Consider the following 19017-nt stretch of genomic DNA (forward strand, 5'->3'; position numbering starts at 1 on the left):
CTAATTTGCAGAATACATGCAATGTTTAAAGTAAATAGAAATGTAGCCACTTGAAAATATTAAAAAAATTGCTTTTTCTTTTAAATCTTTACTCAAATATCAGGAAAGGCTAATAATTTTTTCTCAAATTCTTGCACAAAATGTCATAATCTGGGCAATTGTGAATAAAATTTGTAGCCTTCACAACAGCTTAATTTTGAGTTTTCACATGTGATTTTCATTATTCATACTGTGAGCTGAAGAGCATAAAAGGTTAATTAATTTGTGTGATAGTTTTGGTGAAGGCACGTAATTAAAGTTGTATAAAATAACAGAATCAACAAACCTGTTAATTAATTGTAGGTGGTCATCATACTGGTTATTTACAGAGTAAAATTAAGATAAAAAATTGGTAGCAGAAAAAAAGTTTTGTTCCTCGCACTTCTATTATTTATTTCCCAATTCCCTTTCATCTAGGTTCATGGCTTAAATGTAGTAAATATTCACTTACATGTGAAAAACAATTCCATGTCTAGGTTGTGTGCCCATTTGTTTTTTCTAGTAGTGTTGTTTTTGCCTATTACTGTAATATTTATTACATTTACATGTAAAATATATTTGGTGAACTTGTAAATACTTAGTTTTTAATTCTATGGCAGATCCTCATTTTTGACATTATTGAAGTTGTACCTGAACCTGGTCAGCCATTGACAAAGAATAGATTCAAGACTGTATATTCAAAAGAGCAAAAGGGACCAGTAACTGCCTTGACCCATGTTGTGGGCTTTTTAGTGTCAGCTGTGGGGCAAAAGGTAAGTTGGGAAAATTTCTCAGATTTTACATTTCCTACATTGTACGAAGGGGCATCAATAAGTTTTGCCTGTTGAGGTGTAATTTGTTTTATAATGGAAAGGTTGAAAAAATGAACATACATATAGTTTGCCTGTAGTATCCTCTACTCAGAGTTACCCTTCCACAAAGTTCCCATGACGTTGGATGCATTTGCACCAGCATTTGACCCAGACATCAAACCCAGTTTGAAAAAATTCCACAGAACACTCCCTACCCCACTGTTTCAACCTCCTGTAGGTCCTTGAATCTCGTGCCACGAAGCACAGACTTAAGTTCAAAGAGGGAAAAACTAAAACTGTGGACAAGCCAAGGAGTGGCAGGCTATCAACATCGGTCACTGGCGACAACCGCCACAGAGTTGATGAGCTCATTCGAGCGGATAGATGCATCACCATCCAGGAAATTGCTGGTGCAGTGCACGTGTCCTATGAGTCAGCACAGGCAATGATTGAGTTTTAACTAAACTCCCTGGTGCAACAGTCCTCAAAGGGCCAAAGCCTGCCAGAGCGGCTTTTCGTTGGGTGACACGTAGTCAGAGCATCCTGTCCCATTGGTGCTGTTTTCTGGCTTTTCGTGACCAGAGTCACTACTTCTTTTCAAGAAGCTTCCCAATTGTCCTCACGATGTTGGGTCAATGCCAAAACTTTTGGGGCTCCCACAAGGAATCGAACCCAGGACAGGTTGCACCCAAAGGCAAGAGCGTTAACCACTTGGCTACGCGGGAGCCTGATTAAGAGTTTGGGATACCATAAAGCCTGTGCTTCGTGGTACACGAGATTCGAGGACCTACAGGAGGTTAAAACAGCTCTGAAACAGTGGGCCAGGGAGTGTTCTGTGGAATTTTTCAAAATTGGTTATGAGTAGAGGCACATATTTTTGGTAAATAAAAAAGCAAAATTTCGGTATAAAAACCGAGTCAATTTCGCGTTCAAAAGCAGTAAATAAAATGAAATTTTGCTGTTATAGCGGTGAAAAAGCGGTATATAAAATGACATTTTGGTTTTAAAAATGTGAATATAATCCCAAATTTGATTTAAAAACTGCACTATTACACAAAATAAACATATCCCTTCTAATAGCACATTAAATCATTACCAAAATATTAAGTTTATTCCTGTATAAAGGGGTCCATTTTGGCTTCTCAAATATTTACAGCAGAATTAATCAATTTTCCGTGAATTGCATAACACACAGGATACTTCAAACTTCAGAGAGTGTCGCGTCAGTATATAAACGGTAAATTTCGTGTTTAAGAGTATATTTCGCATTTTGCAGTTCATTTCGTGACAAAACAGGGTAGGAAAATGCACCTAACACCTTTCAGAAACATGAAAAATTAACATGAAAATGTGTTATTTCACATTTTGTGTTTTCGTCAAAAATGAAATGTGCATGCTTCTAGTTATGAGGCCTGGGTAAAATGCTGGTGCAAATGCATTGAAAGTGATGAGAACTATGTGGAAGGGTACTCTACTCACCATAGGCAAACTCTATGTATGTTTCAATCTTTCCATTATTAAAGAAATTATACCTCAATAGGCAACTTGTTGATGCCCCCTCGTAGTTTATTTATCATTGGCGTTAATTAATGTATGTTTGCATAAATGTTTTAAGTTTCTCTCACTGGACTCGTAAAATTGTGGTACTCTCATTTTAATTTGCATAATAACTGTATTCTTAACTTCACATAGTGAAGTCATTAGCTTTTCTGCTATTAAATATACAAAATTCAATTTATTTATTTATTTTTGCCATGCTGGAAATGGCATTGTATTTCTGTTAAATAAAAAACCTAAGATTAGAAGTATATTTTGAAGTCTGCAAAGCAATTGTATTTTACTTTGTGTTTTGTTTTCCAGATCTACATATGGCAGCTGAAGGATAATGACTTAGTGGGTATTGCATTCATTGACACCCAGATTTACATACATCAGATGCTCAGCATCAAAAGCTTGATTTTGATAGCTGATGTGTACAAATCAATTTCATTACTTCGATTTCAAGAAGAATACAGGACTTTGTCATTAGTGAGCCGGGTAGGTTTGAACATTTACTTACAGAACAACATACTCTCCCTGTTATGTAAAGCAACATCACACCTTTCAGTTAACAAAATTAATAATATTGATGTGTGTCCAAGGTAAATATATACAAGGTGTTGCTACACAGCACCAACAAACATTCACAGCTTGTGAGGACATACAGATGAAAAGTGTCAAACTGCAATTTTTATCCTGTATGTAGCAATGCAGCATGGTTCCATGTTTGTCACTGTCAAGTATTTTCTCTGAAAACATATTAAAGGAGTAGGATATTATAGAAACATGATTATGATGGCAGATGTTACATATCATATTTTATGTTTTATCTTTAACCCTTAGATACCAGCATGTTTTTCAATAGTATCAAGTGTCAATGCTGAAGCTGCTTTCAGTGTTAAATTTGAAATTATATAGTGCTCTGAATAATGTTGTATCTCAGAAATGAATGATATTAGAGTCTGTAATTATAGCTCCATATAATGCCATGCTAATCAAGAACACGTGTGTTGGTAGTTGGAAGATAACGACTTTTCTTAAGTATTTTTTTTTAGTAAACATTAAGTTTGTGTCGCTCTTACTACTGGATATTTGTAGCCATATTTTTTTATTGGTATGGTTTTTATGGAAAATTTGTGATAACAGTAATAAATGTTATACCATAAATGCATTGCATAGATATATATCAGATGTGCCAATCACAGTATTATTTCTAAATAAGTTTATTATTACCTCATGATTTGGCACACGCAAGAGATGTACTATGTATAATTTCAGTGAAAAGTGCAGGCTCGACCAGGTCTCAAACCTGGGTCTCATGACATACAGTCCATTTGCTCTACTGAGCTACCGAGAATGCTGCAGCTTCTGATTTTTTGCTGTCGCTGTTTTACCTGTGTGGAATTGTCTCTGCAATGGCACAGTATGTAAGAGACCCTGGTTCAAGTCCTGGTCAAGCCTGCATTTTTTGTTTAAATTTCTACAAAGTTTATTATTGCCAAAGTATCATTAAAGGAGTTCAAGTGGTGGTATAAGATTGGAAAGTCACTGGTCAAATTCTGTGACTGAACATCCTGACAGTATTTTTTTTCCTCAGTCACTTTAGTGGTATGATGCATTTAATTAAGGCCATGGATGCTGTAAGGCATCTGACAGCCATGCAGGAGACCCGGGTTTGATTTCTGCGGTGGGTGATCCAATGTCGGAAATTTTTCCGGCCTTATCTTTGCATAAAGCAGCTCTGGGGCTCACCCAGCCTCAAATCAATGGGTACTTTGGGGGGTATAAAGATAGCTGGAGCATGGTGCTGATCACATCACCTCCAAAATGGTTGAGATTGAGATGTGTGCGACCCTACCCCCACATCCCCCTAAATGTGCCTTCATGGCATGGTGCTATATGCACGGGGAACTTTAGCTTACCATGGATGCTTGCTTCCTTGTATATTTCCTCCTCCATTGTCCTCGCATTAGTCATCCTACTGCTACAAATAAGGTGCAAGGAAACAACCACCTAGGCTACAGTTTCATAACTCATCTTCTGCCATTTTATGTAGCCCACAAAATATCGTATCTTAGTCATGGTATCAGCATCTATGAGATGTTGTACTTTAGCATTCACTCATATTGAATATTATTTATTTCGTTCATTAGGACTTTCGAGCATCAGAGGTTTACACAACAGAGTTCCTGATTGACAATACACAAATGGGATTCCTCGTATCTGATGCAGAGAAGAACTTTGCTCTCTACATGTATCATCCAGAATCAAGAGAGAGTTTTGGAGGTAAGTCCGATATTTGATATTAATTGCAGGTTATAAATTTCCGATTTTTTGAAACACAAGAGGTTATAACATTTCTTTCTGCTTCTATATACAAGTTAAATAAGGCTTCCATTCATAATTTTCAGTCTTATATGTATGGCTAACACTTCTAAAGTTTTATACTTCTGGCACATTTAATTGATAATTAGAGCTTGAGAGTTTATAGCGTAAGAAGTACTGCTGATCCGATACCAACAATTACCAATTTCCACTGATATCGATAGCCATGCTTGAAAATTGGAATAATTAAAAGTTCAAAATATTGATTAATATTGGTGTGTAAGGTGTGTAAGAATTCCACTCGAATTATGTGCAACTATGAATCAACAGTTTTGCTTTAAAATATTCAAGAATTACATCGGAATATTAAAATACATGTTATGTAATCATAAAATTCAGTTTTTTCACACGAAACTGGTATAAAATAAAAAGGAAACTTTGAATATTGCATAATTAACATGATAATTAGACTTTGCAAAAGTGTTGCATGAATTTGTGTGGACCTCGTGAAAGTAAAAAATGATGGCCGGTATTGGTAAATAAAAGTTCAGTTGATACTTTCTAATACCAATACCACTGGTATCAGCTAATACCATTAACATCGGCATCGGTATCAACTCGGCCTACTTGAAACCTATAAATTGTCCTTACAATTAATTTTAAAAAATACCTACAAAATTACTTTAGATATTAACATGTAAACTTGATGTTTTCATAAATAACATAAGTCATGTACTTCTGCTGAATAATTTGACGGAACTGTACGTTTGGTAGTTTAAACTAATAAAAAATTAAAATAACCCATTGCGCAACAGCCCATTGAAGGCCTGGGCCTACCTAGTGACTGCTGGCATCACCCACCTGTTCCTACTCACTCAAGGTGGGAGACCATCCAACCAGTTAAGGGGTGACATGTAGTCAGTACGACGAACGTCCAGTTGTAGGTTTTCACTCGAACCTGTGCACGTCCCATAGTCGAAGCCCAAAGCGTGATGCCTTACAATTTCTTCCTGTCCTATGGTGTCCTTTCCAAACACACCTAAATGTCAATCTCACTCCACGTAGTACACCTTGGCTTGCATTTGACAGACTAGCGAGGCTGTGGCATTTGGACTCTCAGCCAGTATGATGATCTGGGAGCTCTTGTGTCATCCCTAGAGGCACATATTTCTGGTAAATAAAAAAAGCAAAATTTCGGTACAAAAACAGTCGATTTCGGGTTCAAAAGCGGTAAATAAAATAAAATTTTGGTGTTATAGCGGTGAATAATCACATCAAAAGTGCTATATAAAATGACATTTTGGTTTTAAAATTGTGAATATAATCCTAAATTTGATTTAAAAACTGCACTTATTACACAAGATAAACTTATCCCTTCTAATAGCACATTTATGTAGTTACCAGAGTGAAATATTTACGGCAGAATTAATCAATTTTCCATGAATTGCATAACTCACAGGATACTTCAGACTTCAGAAAGTGTCGCGTCAGTATATAATAGGGATGGGCCGATATGAAATTTTGGCCGATACCGATAAAGTACCGATATAAAATTTACTGATACCGATAACCAATATTCTACCGATCCGATATAAATTAGAAATGGTCCTTGAAGAACCTGAAAGGTTCATTGACCTCCTTAATAAATGTGTGTTTCGAGGTGACTGCAGTGAAAAAGAAATTGCATATTTAGACATTTACTTTTTTTAGAAAGTAGGGTATGGAGATTATCCATAAAAATTACAACAAAATGGCAGAATTTTGCACTAAATTATCAGATATTTATCGATATATCGAATCAGTAAAATAATCGATAATTTTACCGATACACCGATATGCCTATATCGGCCGATATCGATAGAGTACCGATTAATCGGTCCCATCCCTAGTATATAAACGGTAAATTTCGTGTTTAAGAGTCAATTTCGCATTTTGAAGTTCATTTCGCATTATTTCGTGACAAAACAGGATAGAAAAATGCACCTCAGACCTTCAGAAACATGACAAATGAACATTACAGCATGTTATTTCATATTTCGTGTTTTTGTTAAAAACGAAATTTGCATGCCTATAGTCATCCCTATATGTTTGTGAGTGTCCTTCATCTTATCACGCCCGACACTGTGGCCGAGTGGTTAGCACATCGTGCTGCGATGCCAAGGGTCCCAGGTTCGAATCCCGGTCGGGCTTGGTTGTTTGTGAATGTCCATTCATCAATTTCATCACTCATCCCCATCTTCGCAAATTAGCCAAGAGGCACAAAACGCGAAGTAAAATAAACTAAATCAATCAATCAATCAATTCATCTTATCACCACTCATCCTGATCTTCATAATTAGCCAAAAGTGGCAGAAAAGTAAAGAAAATCAAATCAATCAATCAAAATGTTCTTATCCCGTGCCAAAGAGATTCTTGCTCTCTCTTTTTGCACTTGAATTGAAGCAAAAGATGGCTTTTCTTTTGCAGAACTATTGGAGAAGCCAATATGAGTAAAATGCACAATGTCACCAGAGAAGAACAAGATGGAGTCTGAAAACTTAATGATGATAATGCAGTGAGAGTTGCAAAATTATTAACCTTTAAGTGGGTATGTGGGGTGGCCACAACACCCCAGTCTTAAAAGTTGGGAACACTGTTCATCTTTCAGTTACCTTCATGTTGTTTACTCCTAGAGAGGTAGGTCTTTTAGTCGCCTCATGGTTGTGCGCTGGTCCACAATAACAAAGAGCTCCGCTTTCTGGGGTGTTATCAGCACCCCACCTACCTACTTGCATATTGTTTTAAACTTTATTTTGCTCGACTGTTGCAATACTTATGGCTTTTCTTTTCTTCGAAATGGAATACAAGAAAGAACAGGAACATGTCAAAAAGCTATTAGAGTTATTGGACGTGGTTAGTGTGCAGAAGAAAAAAAAATATAATAAAATAAGGAATTGTCCGTATAAAATAGAAGGAAAAAGGAAAATTATAAAAATGTCCTTAAAAAGTTTTAAATTCAGTTATTTTCATTATTCGCAATCTTACACCCGTACAAATAATGTAAATTACATATATTACAAGGGTTGATCAAATGAAAAGGTACAAAACGACACTGTCGGTGTAAATGAATACTTTATTCAAAGTATCCTCCATAGGCCTGAGCACATTGATCCCATTGATGAACGAGCTGTATGATTCCTTTTTCCCAGAATTCCTTTGGCCGTGATGCGACCCAGTCCTTCACAGCGTCCTTGAGTTCATCATCCGAGATTAAGCGCTTTCCTTTGAGATGCTTTTTCAGGGGACCAAACACATGGAAGTCACAGGGGGATAAGTCTGGACTGTAGGGCAGATGGTCTAGCTGCTCCCACTTGAACCTGGCCAGTTCCGCGTGTGTGACCCTGGAGACGTGTGGACGTGCGTTATCATGGAGCAGAACCACACCCTCCGTGAGCAGCCCCGGTCGTTCGTCTTCCCCGTAAACGTTCACCATCCGGCGATGAATATCTGCCGGTTTAACACCTTCCGCTGTCAGAAAACGGATAACGCCTCGCTGCTCCTCAACAGTTGAATTTGCCAATGTTAACGCCATCCTATCCGAACACGTACTGCCGCGTCACTTGGACGGCGCTCTGTATCGGAGCGTCTGCTCTCTCCTGCGCATGCGCGTTCCCCTGCATGCTCCGATGCCGCGTGGCGACTACAATTGCACCCCTACATATCACGCTACGTTCTCCCATCGCGGCATCGGTATTATATAAACGATTCCGTTGTTACGACATTTCGTACCTTTTCATTTGATCAACCCTTGTACAATTATAATTGTTAGAAATATAGCTGTAAGTGTATTTTTCTGTGGGGTGTCGTGAGCACCCCACTACCCACTTGTGTACAATTTGGCCAACTACCTACTTAAAGGTTAAATCAGACCATACATCCAAAAAAAGCAAAAAAAAAAAGTTTTTTGATTCTGACTGAAGGGTAATTAGCATCTTCATCAAAGGCCCGGAAAAAGAAAATGAGTTGTCGACTTTCTAGCTTTGTTCATAACATTGATTTTATTTCCTCCTTCCTCTTCCTTTTACCCAGCATGTTTTATTTGTTTTATCCATGCTTTTACTGCATGGTCATGATGATGATGCTGGTTTTGGAGAGTTGAAAGCTTGTTCCCTTTTAGTAGTTAACCACTAGGGGCCAAATCAGACAGAACTGGATTTCCAGTAGGAATGCCCTACTTGGCACTGGACTGGCTATCCATTTGCTAGTTTTTGCCTCACACGATAATTGTTGCTGTACTTGTCAGTATACTTTTGTTCCCATAAAACATTGCGCAGAGGAGACAATCTAAAAAGATGGACGAGCAATTTTAAGAACATTGTAGGACAATTACTACTGTTATTAAAAATTAAAAAATAAAAGTATGGACTAGAAATTTGCTCGAGAGAAAATATGGTAATCAATGCGTACCGCACAAGCTTTTTAATAAACTCTGGTACGTATATTAATACATGAGATTTGCAGGATTCATTCGTTAAAAAAAATATATTTTGTTCAACTAAATATATCAATACATTGGTAACAATATGGATTTTCATTATCGGCTAAACATATTTGTCACATACAAACCTCATCGCTTTGCACAAATACCTAAATATTAATGAACTGAAAAGAATGCACATCATCTCCAATTTTTATTTTATTGAGAAGCGAACAAAAACAGCCAGCACTCAAAAACCACAGACAAAAACTTTCCTTTGGCAAACTCCAGATTATCTTCACGTGGCCAAACTTCGCTCTGATTGGCTGTTTCACAGAATCCAGTCTAGGAAAGCCAGTTGCATGGCCTATTCCTCAACACCAGTCAAGCAGCCAGCCCGGCAGCCATTGTTTCTGCACAGGTAGCCAGTTCAGCACCAACTAGAGCATTCAGTTCCGTATGATTCTGCTGTAAGTCACGACAAGTGGAGCAACATGGATGGTTACCAAGAATTTTAATTCTTAATATTTTGTCTCTCAAAATGTTGTTAGGTGATTTATACAACAAGAATGAACTGTTACACATAACTTTAAGAGAAGAAACTTCTACAGTTACTGTGTGCTTACATTTAACTGCTTATTATATTTGGACCCATCTACCATATAAATTCTTATTCAAAAGATAATAATAATAATAATTTTGATGCTCTTTTGAAATACAAATGTATAATCGGTACATCATGCACATTTTTTGGCGACCTTTGGCATGCTTTTTCTTCATAATCATAAAGTAATATAAATATGAAAATTCTGTGGTAGTTGAAAGTTGTATGTTTCTTATTTAAAAACTATCAGCATGCTAAAATTATCATCATATAATTTCTCACTAGGAATAACTAGAAATGCTTGGTGTAGTATGGATTTACTAAAGCTGTTTCTTAAATATGTGCAGGTCAGAGACTGCTGAGGAAAGCAGATTTCCACCTAGGACAACACGTAAATACCTTTTTCCGCATACGATGTAGGATGACAGATCCATCATCTGAAAAGAAGCATGCTAGTGGAATTGAAAAGAGACACATAACAATGTTTGGTATGTATCCTTATTTGTGTGTTGAAACTTTTACAAGATTTCTAAGAACCTTGGTAAATACGGAGAAACGAGTACTCACTTTTATCCGCGAAGCTGTTTTTTTCTTTTTCGATTAATTTCAGTCGCCACTGCCACCATCCTCGTTGGAACAGCAAGTTTTATCCGCGAAGCTGTTTTTTTTTAAAAAACAGCTTCGCGGATAAAAGTGAGTACTAGTTTCTCTGTATTTATATACTACTGCGTCTCTCTTTTCCCAATTATGAACCTTGGTAAATTGTTATGAAGCTTTTGTATTTATATTTATTTGGAATGATACTACATAACTTGTGGAAAAAACTTAATTTATTCGCCTATCAGTTTTGGTGACTTTGTGTCACTATTCACAACTGATTGGATCGACATTCTAATAATTTTATAATAGCACAGTAAAACAAGTATATGACTGATTTTGCTCATATTAACACTGCAGTGCGCACACTAAATTCTTAAACATAATTTCACACGTGGGTGGTATTGCTCTCACTGACATATTATCACAAATAATGTATTCATGTTTCAGCAACAATATTTTATTTTCTCATTTTACACACCACTGAATAGTTGGCTAAACATCTGTAATGATTGCTTTATATTTTTATAATAATTACCTTTGTTTTGTTCACAAAATGAATGTTGTGTGGTTTTGTATCACCGTGCCTCCTTCTGTAATGCCATTACATGCACAGGCATCGTGGCACTCCCTGAAAAATTTTCTTAAAAATTATTAATTTTCAGCAACACATGTATGATTATTTGTTTGCTTGGTCACCCAGCTCATTTATCAGGTCCAAAATTCGCCTCTTGCTTCACCTCGCAATCCATTTTCAAAGCAACAACTCTGATGAGAAACCTGGTCACTGTACGTCCCAAAACAAAAACCAGAATGTACGTGCAGGCGGCATGGAGCTGCATGCACAAAAACTGACATTTTGACAGTAGCATAAGTCGAGGCAATTGGGCATTGGAGTTTGAGAGGGGGCTTGTGCAAGAGAATTCCTGGAAGGACTTGTCCATCCAACAAAAACATGCAATAATATCACAATTAGTTCTGTCTGATCATCGCTATGCTGCCTGCTTGAGCACTGCGGTGTTAAAATTATAAGTCAAAAACATATTCAGCTAGGGGAAAGGGAGCTCAATAGAGAAGTTGAAGTAGTTTCGGGAGGGGGATGGGCACCCACCCTTTCCCTCGTGTTTTTTTTTCATATATATATTTAATTATATCTCCCCTTCCCCAACGACAATATTATGTTTGTTTTCTACCTCTCCTCCCCACTGTCCTGTCCCTTTTTTCTTTCTGTGGTTCTTGATTTCAGGTTGGTTCACTAGGTATGACATGCATTTATGTTGAAATTATTTTGTTGTCAAGTTTGTAATGTTCGTTAAAACTGTTTGCCAAACTTGATAGGCCTCCTCTTGGTCTGTGTTTAGAGTTGGATTGTTGTGAAAGATTTCACAGGTTTTTTTCTATAGCACATTGGGTTTGTTTGTTGCACTCGTATACAATCTTGATGTTGTTGATAACATGTCCTAATGTTTTCTCCAATTGATAATTGTTGATGGTAGCAATACCGATGCGATACTGACTGCTCTTCTCATTTTGCATTTTGTATTCATTAATGTACATCTAAAACCATTGGTAATCTAAAAACAATTTTGAAATTAAATCATCTAAAAAAAATTGCAATTTTATGTGATAATCCCTTGTGGAATGGAATACAAACTAATTTCTTTTCAACAGATTTCTCATCTTTGTCCGTAATAAGTATAGTTTTTAAAATCAAATTTAGGTTATTCAACTGATCCCGAAATGTGACCAGTTTTTGTACCGAAATCTTGATCTTTTACTCACCATAAATATGTGGCTCTAGTTATCAATATCAGTATTGGCAAAAATTTCATATCGGCCTATCCCTAATATTTAGCATTATAAGAAAATTTCTTGAGTGTCCGATAGTACTTGTTTAAATTACTCTCTTAAGAGTGTGTAGGATTTCTTCATATTATGTGATAGTATTTTCTAAGTTTTTGCAATTTATGTTGTTCCAGCAACATTGGATGGAAGTTTAGGATGTGTTCTTCCCATCCCTGAGAAAACATACAGGAGGTTGTTGATGTTGCAGAATGTCTTGGTCACACACATTCCTCATACTGGAGGGTTGAATCTAAAGTGTTTTAGGTAAGTACATTTCTGTAATTTCCTTTATTTGTGGCTAGTAAATTTTGTATCTGTAATTCTGTACAGTATTTCATTAATTTAAGTAACTTTTCTGCCACCTTTGGCTAATTACAACTACGACCAATCAGCATTGGGCATACATGCCCACACACAAAATAACCACAGACCATAACCTAAGTACAAGGGCCATCAGGCTAGCATCAGAAAAAGCTTGTGAGAGCTATTTTCCCAGAGACTTATACCCCCCATTAATGTTTAGCCATCTTGAATACCAAAAACCATGTGCTCCAAATCACATATTTATTAAATCTTTTATCCTGTATAATGTGAAAAAACACTTTTGTTTACACTTTTTAAGCAATTGATAACTCTGCCATCTGGTGGGAGAAAGTGGCAATTCTCCTACAGACAAGGAAAGATCTCAAAGGACTCCAGCTGGCCAATGAGAAGCCTTCAAGGCTGTGACGTCACAGAGGACACTTTCAGATGGCCTATTGTGTTCTGAGCTTGCTATTCAAGCTCACTTGTATTACAGACCCACCTGAGAGCAGGTCACCTGTGAAGTTGCTGGCAAAATCCAGTGTGTTAATGGCCTTCTGTACCAGCAACAAAGGATGCATAAGGAAAACAGGGATCTAAGGTCCAGTTATAGTAAATATGGACCTAAGTGTGTGTGACCAAGTGGGATATTGTGTCCAAAACAGCATTTAATGATCCCAGTGAAAATTTTGGCAATATAGCGAGTTTTTGTGTCCCCCCATCCAAAGTGGAAATCCAGACCACATGGTCGGCAGAACTGACGTCATAGCAGCATCCATAGGATATCAGCTAATATCCAAGTTGTTCTCAGCCATCCATGCAAGGAAAGCCAGGAAAACTCATCCATCACTCCCCCAAAGCCTTTGTTACACCAAGGAAGTATTGAATTCCTACTTTTTAGTGTTGTGTACCCCAAAAGTGACCATGTGTCGGAATGTGGCTATGAAGGGTGAAATAGTGTGTGTGGCCCCAGGTATGAAAAGTATAAGGTGAAAACGGCTGGTATGTAAGTACAGAATCTTTTGTATATCTTTTTTGTGTGTTATGTACAGTGAAAAATTTGTGTTTGGTGGTGGCTGTGCCGCAAGTGGTGTTTTTTATGAATAAATGTGTCTGACCTTTTATCATTGAAGTGATCACAAGCCTACCAAAGCCTCCGCTAGTTACTGATCCTTAAATTTAGGCTAAAGTTCGTCTGTTGCTTAACAGGTATCTCAGGGGATGGGATACCTGTTGTTATACAGAACACCACACGTGGAATAGGGTCTGCGTGTGGCCACGTAAAGCGTGGCTCTCTCTTTTTTTTTTTTTTTGATATATTATATATTCAACAAGTCAAAACTCAAAAACAAATCAATTTCCCCCCTTTATACAACTATGACCAACCAGGGTTGACCATACATCCCAAATGCATTAAATCTCAACTGAGCTAATTTAATCACCACTCAGCAAAGTCAGGCACAGGATCACAAAACAATTTGGATTAATGTAGTTACTGTCCACTATTTATTTTTAACATAAAAAGAAGCATTTTTGAATTTGCTCTCCTTCAGCACATGATTATTATTATTTTCTTTATAGGACCTTCAAAAGTGCTCACAAACTCCTAAGTAATCCAGCTCGTGGAATGATTGATGGAGAATTGGTGTGGATATTCCTTGGTTTACCAGCAGCAGAAAAACAGGAAGTTGCCAAGAAAATTGGTACAAAAATAGATGAAATTGTTGAAGATCTGACAGAAATTGACAGATTAACAGCTCATTTTTAATGTTTCCTGATTGATACCTGAAAACAGTGTTTCTTTTCTTTTTTATACTTGAAGTATGCACCCATGTTCACAGTATTTATGCAAAAATAACTTGCCATTCGATGTTATGAACATGCGTGAATTATTTTGTAAATAAAGCCTTCAAAAGATTTCTTTTGTATACAAGTACATGCAGCTGTATTAGGCATATCAGTGTGTCAGTAAAATTACTGATTATATTATACTGATCCAATATATCTATAAATATCTTATAGTGTAATGCAAAATTTTACCATTTTGTTATACTTTTTATGGATAATCTCCATACCCTACTTTTTTAAAAAAGTAAATGTCTAAATATGCAACTTCTTTTGCACTGCAGTTACCTCGAAATAGGCCTTTATAAAGAAGATAAATGATCCATTCAGGTCTTCAAGTACCATTTAGAGTTATCTATCGGATCAATAGAATTTCCGTTATCAGTATCGTTACTTTATCAGTATCAGCCAAAATTTCATATCGGCCCATCCCTAACTTTCACCATATTGCAATTCTGATGTAAAATCATGACAAAGTTGTGCATTGAAGAGTCTCTCATGGTTTTCACATTTACATACCAGAAATTTCAAAATTATTAAAATTTGTGTTGCTTTGCTATCTATATGCATTAAAATATTAATGTGAAATGGAACAGCAGTCTTGAAAAGGACTGCAATGTTTCAGATTTGCTCATGAATGAACTTTTCTCATACGACGAACAACTAGGGCTGACCTGATATTTATGTATCAATATTGGAATCCATTTGAATTTAATGAATGATACTGGCCAGTACTTTTCTGGTCTTGAGCGTCTCTACGCTAGGTATCTTGAAGGGTATCCGCAACATTCTATGCAACAACTTTATAGAATGTAAAATTTTGGAAATAGTGCAAAATTTCACCCACATGGAAACTACACTTTATGATTGTAACAGCAATTTTAATATGTTGATTATGTCATGTGAATTGTGCCTCCCATCACCAAATGATGAGTACTCTTGATTTTGGTGTGAACAGTATGGGTTCAACTCCCAGTGGGAGTTCAAAAATTCTCAGAATTGAGAGGACAATTGAGGAGTTACTTGAAAGAAGAAGAGGTACCAGGCTTCAGTCTAGAAGGGCATTTGATCTACTGGACCAGTCACCGATAGTTCCAATATAATACTTAAAATATTTTTTTTTTTTAAGAGTATAAGGTCAGCCCGTCCTCCTCCGTGGCTGTGCTTTGGACTCAGATTGGGGGCTGGCATGGATTCAGTATCTGGATTCTCGTCGGCCTGTTTATAGGACCGGTGGGAACCCACCATTGTGAGGAAATTGGGGAGCTGCAAGTGAGTAGCGTAACCCAGTCACGGATATCTCCTATAATGGCTGGGGGTTTGATGTGCTGACCCCACGTCACCCCATTACCGGTTGAAGATCCTCACACCTCTAGGTAGTATTGTGGGAGGAAAACTGGCAGTTGGGAGATCGACCTAGGCCCTTCAAGGGCTGTGGAGCCACGGGTTATCAGGTCAGTTCTAGTAACAATAATTTGGTGACAGCTAAAAGTGTCTCCTATCTCTCAGAAGTATAAATGTGGCCTTAAAATTGTCAGCTAGAATGAAGAAATCATGACAATTGATGTGATTCTGGATTTCATGCCAAATTTTCTGCCTGTGCACTTTTCTATCTCTGGAGGCTAATAGCGACAATAAGTGAATACAATATCTTACATAGGGATCACCAACTTCTTAGGTTATGCCAACCTACTACACCACACTGGCTTGGGTGACTTATTAATGCATAATGCCTTTATTATACATTATACACGGAGATAAAGCAGGGTTCCCACTAACATAGAGAAGACAAATTTTGAAAATCCATCCAAAAATCTGGAAAAACCATGTGATTTTTGTACTTGTCAGGATTTAAGAATAAAAATAAATTCCACTACTTTTCACAGGTCCTTGATGGGTGACATTCTATATAAAAATGTTTGTATAGTTTATTTTTAACTATGGTGAATAAACCTTATTTGTCGTGAATAGAAGAGCAGTTTAATAACATTTAAAACTTTGTTATTAGCATCTTAAAACTCCACAGAAAATTTTTAAATTTAACTTCAAAATTTCCTGGAAAGTTCAAGGCATTTGTTTTCTAATGTGTGTGAACATGTAAGATTACACGGTATATATAGATTTATTATTCACTGCTGAACCAGTTGCTACAAAATGCTAAATATTAGGGATGGGACCGATTAATCGGTACTCTATCGGTGTATCGGTTCATCGGTAAAATTACCGATTATTTTACCGATTCAATATATCGATAAATATATGATAATTTAGTGCATACTTCTGCCATTTTGTTGTAATTTTTATGGATAATTTCCGTGCCCTACTTTCTAAAAAAGTAAATGTCTAAATATGCAACTCCTTTTGCACTGCAGTCACCTTGAAGCACACATATATTAAGGAGGTCAATGAAAATTTCAGGTTCTTCAAGGACCATTTCTAATTTTATATCGGATCGGTAGAATATCGGTTATCGGTACTTTATCGGTATCGGCCAAAATTTCATATCGGCCCATCCCTACTAAATATGAAATGGTACAGTAGAAGAAAAGCTATGCAGTTTCTTGAAAAAATCATTTTATTTTTCACAATAAATATTTACAATTCTTGCACCTATGCAGTTATTCATGTCATCTCACCACCAACACATCACAAGTCGAGTAACACATGATTTTTCATTTTCTTTACACTTCTCTCACTAGGTCTTATAGAGAGATGTCTTCCAAAAATTGTAACGAGTTCATCTCCAAGCCTAAAGGAAAAAATGCTGCACTCCTTTGGAAGGGCTGCAAATAGAAAAGGTTATGTGGACTTAAGAACAAATGATGCTTTCAGAAATAAACTATACATTTTAAAAATCTTCAACCATATAATGTTGCTTTAGAAACAGGAGGGGGAGGGTGTGTGTGTGTGAGAGGCACACTGTTTCTAGGCTAGCCCCGGATTAATGACAAGAATGAGTGTTTTTTCAATGAAATTTCAAATTATTGTCTATTACTGAGCTAGTAATATCAGACAGTATTGCTTGTAAACTTTCCCATGCTAGAATCTTTGGTGACAAGATCCTGATTTAATCACTGTCACCAAGGCAGCAAATATATTATAGTGGTTGAGAAACATTTTTCACATATTAATGATGAGAGAAAAATTAATCATTATAGTTAAACCAGTTTTACTTCTGTGATCAAAATTTCGAACATGACAAATTAAAATATGGAAATCTTTATAAATATCAGCTTATCGCTTCCAATGTGCCATCTATTTCAGCTGATGTTACTATTCTGAAAGATATTAAATGCTGCAATTGTCAAGTATATTTCTACTAATGCCCTTTTCTTACTCATGTTCTATATACAGCACTTCATCCTACACAATAAAAATGCTGTTCTTATTGACTGTCCTGTGTGTTATACTCATTGCCATCATAGTTTACTTATAATATTAGTTTTATAATTATTTTTTTAAAAAAATGTTTGATATTACATACTGAGATAATCAAGTTTAAATTATTTTTTTTTACCTGCTTCAAGATTAAGTCTAACATATTTTTATAATGTTTACATCTTAAAAAGAATCGTATACAGGCATCATCAGGTTGTCTTCAAAATTCTCCATATATTTATTAGTAGCCCTAGCCTTTTCTTGTTCAGAATAAAATGTATACTTTATACTTACTTATTAATTTGTTTTCTGTGGTAATGATCTTAAACGTGTTTTTGGTGTCCATTACAACTATCCCACATTTCCCAACTCTACTGGGAGTTTTCGAGCGAGTCACGGTAATCAAGCAGCCATGAAAATCGGCCCTCATCAATTGGAGAGTGAACTGTTCCCATTTATTGTCACCTGGTTTGCAACTCCATCTGCAAAGTACAATTAAATATTTTCTTAAAACTGAAAGTTGTGTGAGATACCAACATACCCTGAATTTTTCACAGAACTCTATTCCCCTGGCCTTTAAACACTTACTAACTGATGTATGACAGCAAATGTCATGGGTTTTGTCATACAAAAAGAAACTGCATACATTACAAAACTAGAATACACTAAAAACCAAGATGAAACTTTCTTTTTTAATATAAAAGGTAACAGTAAAATTAGCTCATGCCATGAAGGCACATAGGATGCAAGTGGAGCTAGGGTCTACATTCACACTCTTGGCCATTTGTGGAAGTGATCTGATCAGCACCATGCTTCAGCCATCTCGGACAGGGAATTGAAACTGAATCTTTTGCATGGCAGCCAGTCTCCAACCAACTGGGCCATCATGGCTAGGAAATTTTCCCATCAATATTTAATAGCTTACACAAGAGCTCGTGATATAACATTGTACACATAATGTATTGTAAATCTATTTCAGGCTATGTATCAGTACTGAAAAGGGTTCAAAAACTGTTATATCTTTACAACAGTAAATACACCAATACTAGTTTTGTAATATATAGTACAGGTTTAATGCAAATATTTCAGATTACACCAAATTCCATTTATCTGAAAAGGGGCAGTCATATGAAAATTATGATAAACAAGGCAGGATTTTGCACTCGCATATAGCCTATTTTCAGAAATATCAGATAAGTAAATTTATCAGTACTTTTTCAGGTAAGCTAAAATGCCTCATATAAGTTTATAATGATAAGGTACCAATTAAGATAAGTGATTTTTATATGCCTGAA

The 19017-nt window shown here is 36.3% G+C and overlaps 2 protein-coding genes across 2 annotated transcripts in view; one reads left to right on the forward strand and one right to left on the reverse strand.

Annotated features, from left to right (window-relative positions):
- The window catches only part of Cpsf160 (cleavage and polyadenylation specificity factor subunit 1), an 83601-nt gene extending 69014 nt beyond the window's left edge, over positions 1-14587 (forward strand). The window contains exons 21-26 of the mRNA XM_083138992.1: positions 639-791; positions 2691-2867; positions 4523-4655; positions 10102-10242; positions 12331-12460; positions 14081-14587. Coding sequence (XP_082995118.1) covers positions 639-791; positions 2691-2867; positions 4523-4655; positions 10102-10242; positions 12331-12460; positions 14081-14267 — 921 coding nt within the window. The 3' untranslated portion in view covers positions 14268-14587. The remainder of the gene's footprint in view (positions 1-638; positions 792-2690; positions 2868-4522; positions 4656-10101; positions 10243-12330; positions 12461-14080) is intronic.
- A 2324-nt stretch (positions 14588-16911) lies between these two features.
- Positions 16912-19017, reverse strand: part of Pop4 (ribonuclease P/MRP subunit POP4) — a 31874-nt gene continuing 29768 nt past the window's right edge. Inside the window, exons 4-5 of the mRNA XM_083138492.1 lie at positions 18017-18204; positions 16912-17127 (exon numbers count right to left, since the gene is read on the reverse strand). Of these exons, the coding sequence (XP_082994618.1) occupies positions 16991-17127; positions 18017-18204 (325 nt within the window). The 3' untranslated portion in view covers positions 16912-16990. The remainder of the gene's footprint in view (positions 17128-18016; positions 18205-19017) is intronic.

The sequence above is a fragment of the Lepisma saccharinum genome, chromosome 17, assembly GCF_977018435.1.
Source record: "Lepisma saccharinum chromosome 17, izLepSacc3.1, whole genome shotgun sequence".
Classification (NCBI taxonomy): domain Eukaryota; kingdom Metazoa; phylum Arthropoda; class Insecta; order Zygentoma; family Lepismatidae; genus Lepisma; species Lepisma saccharinum.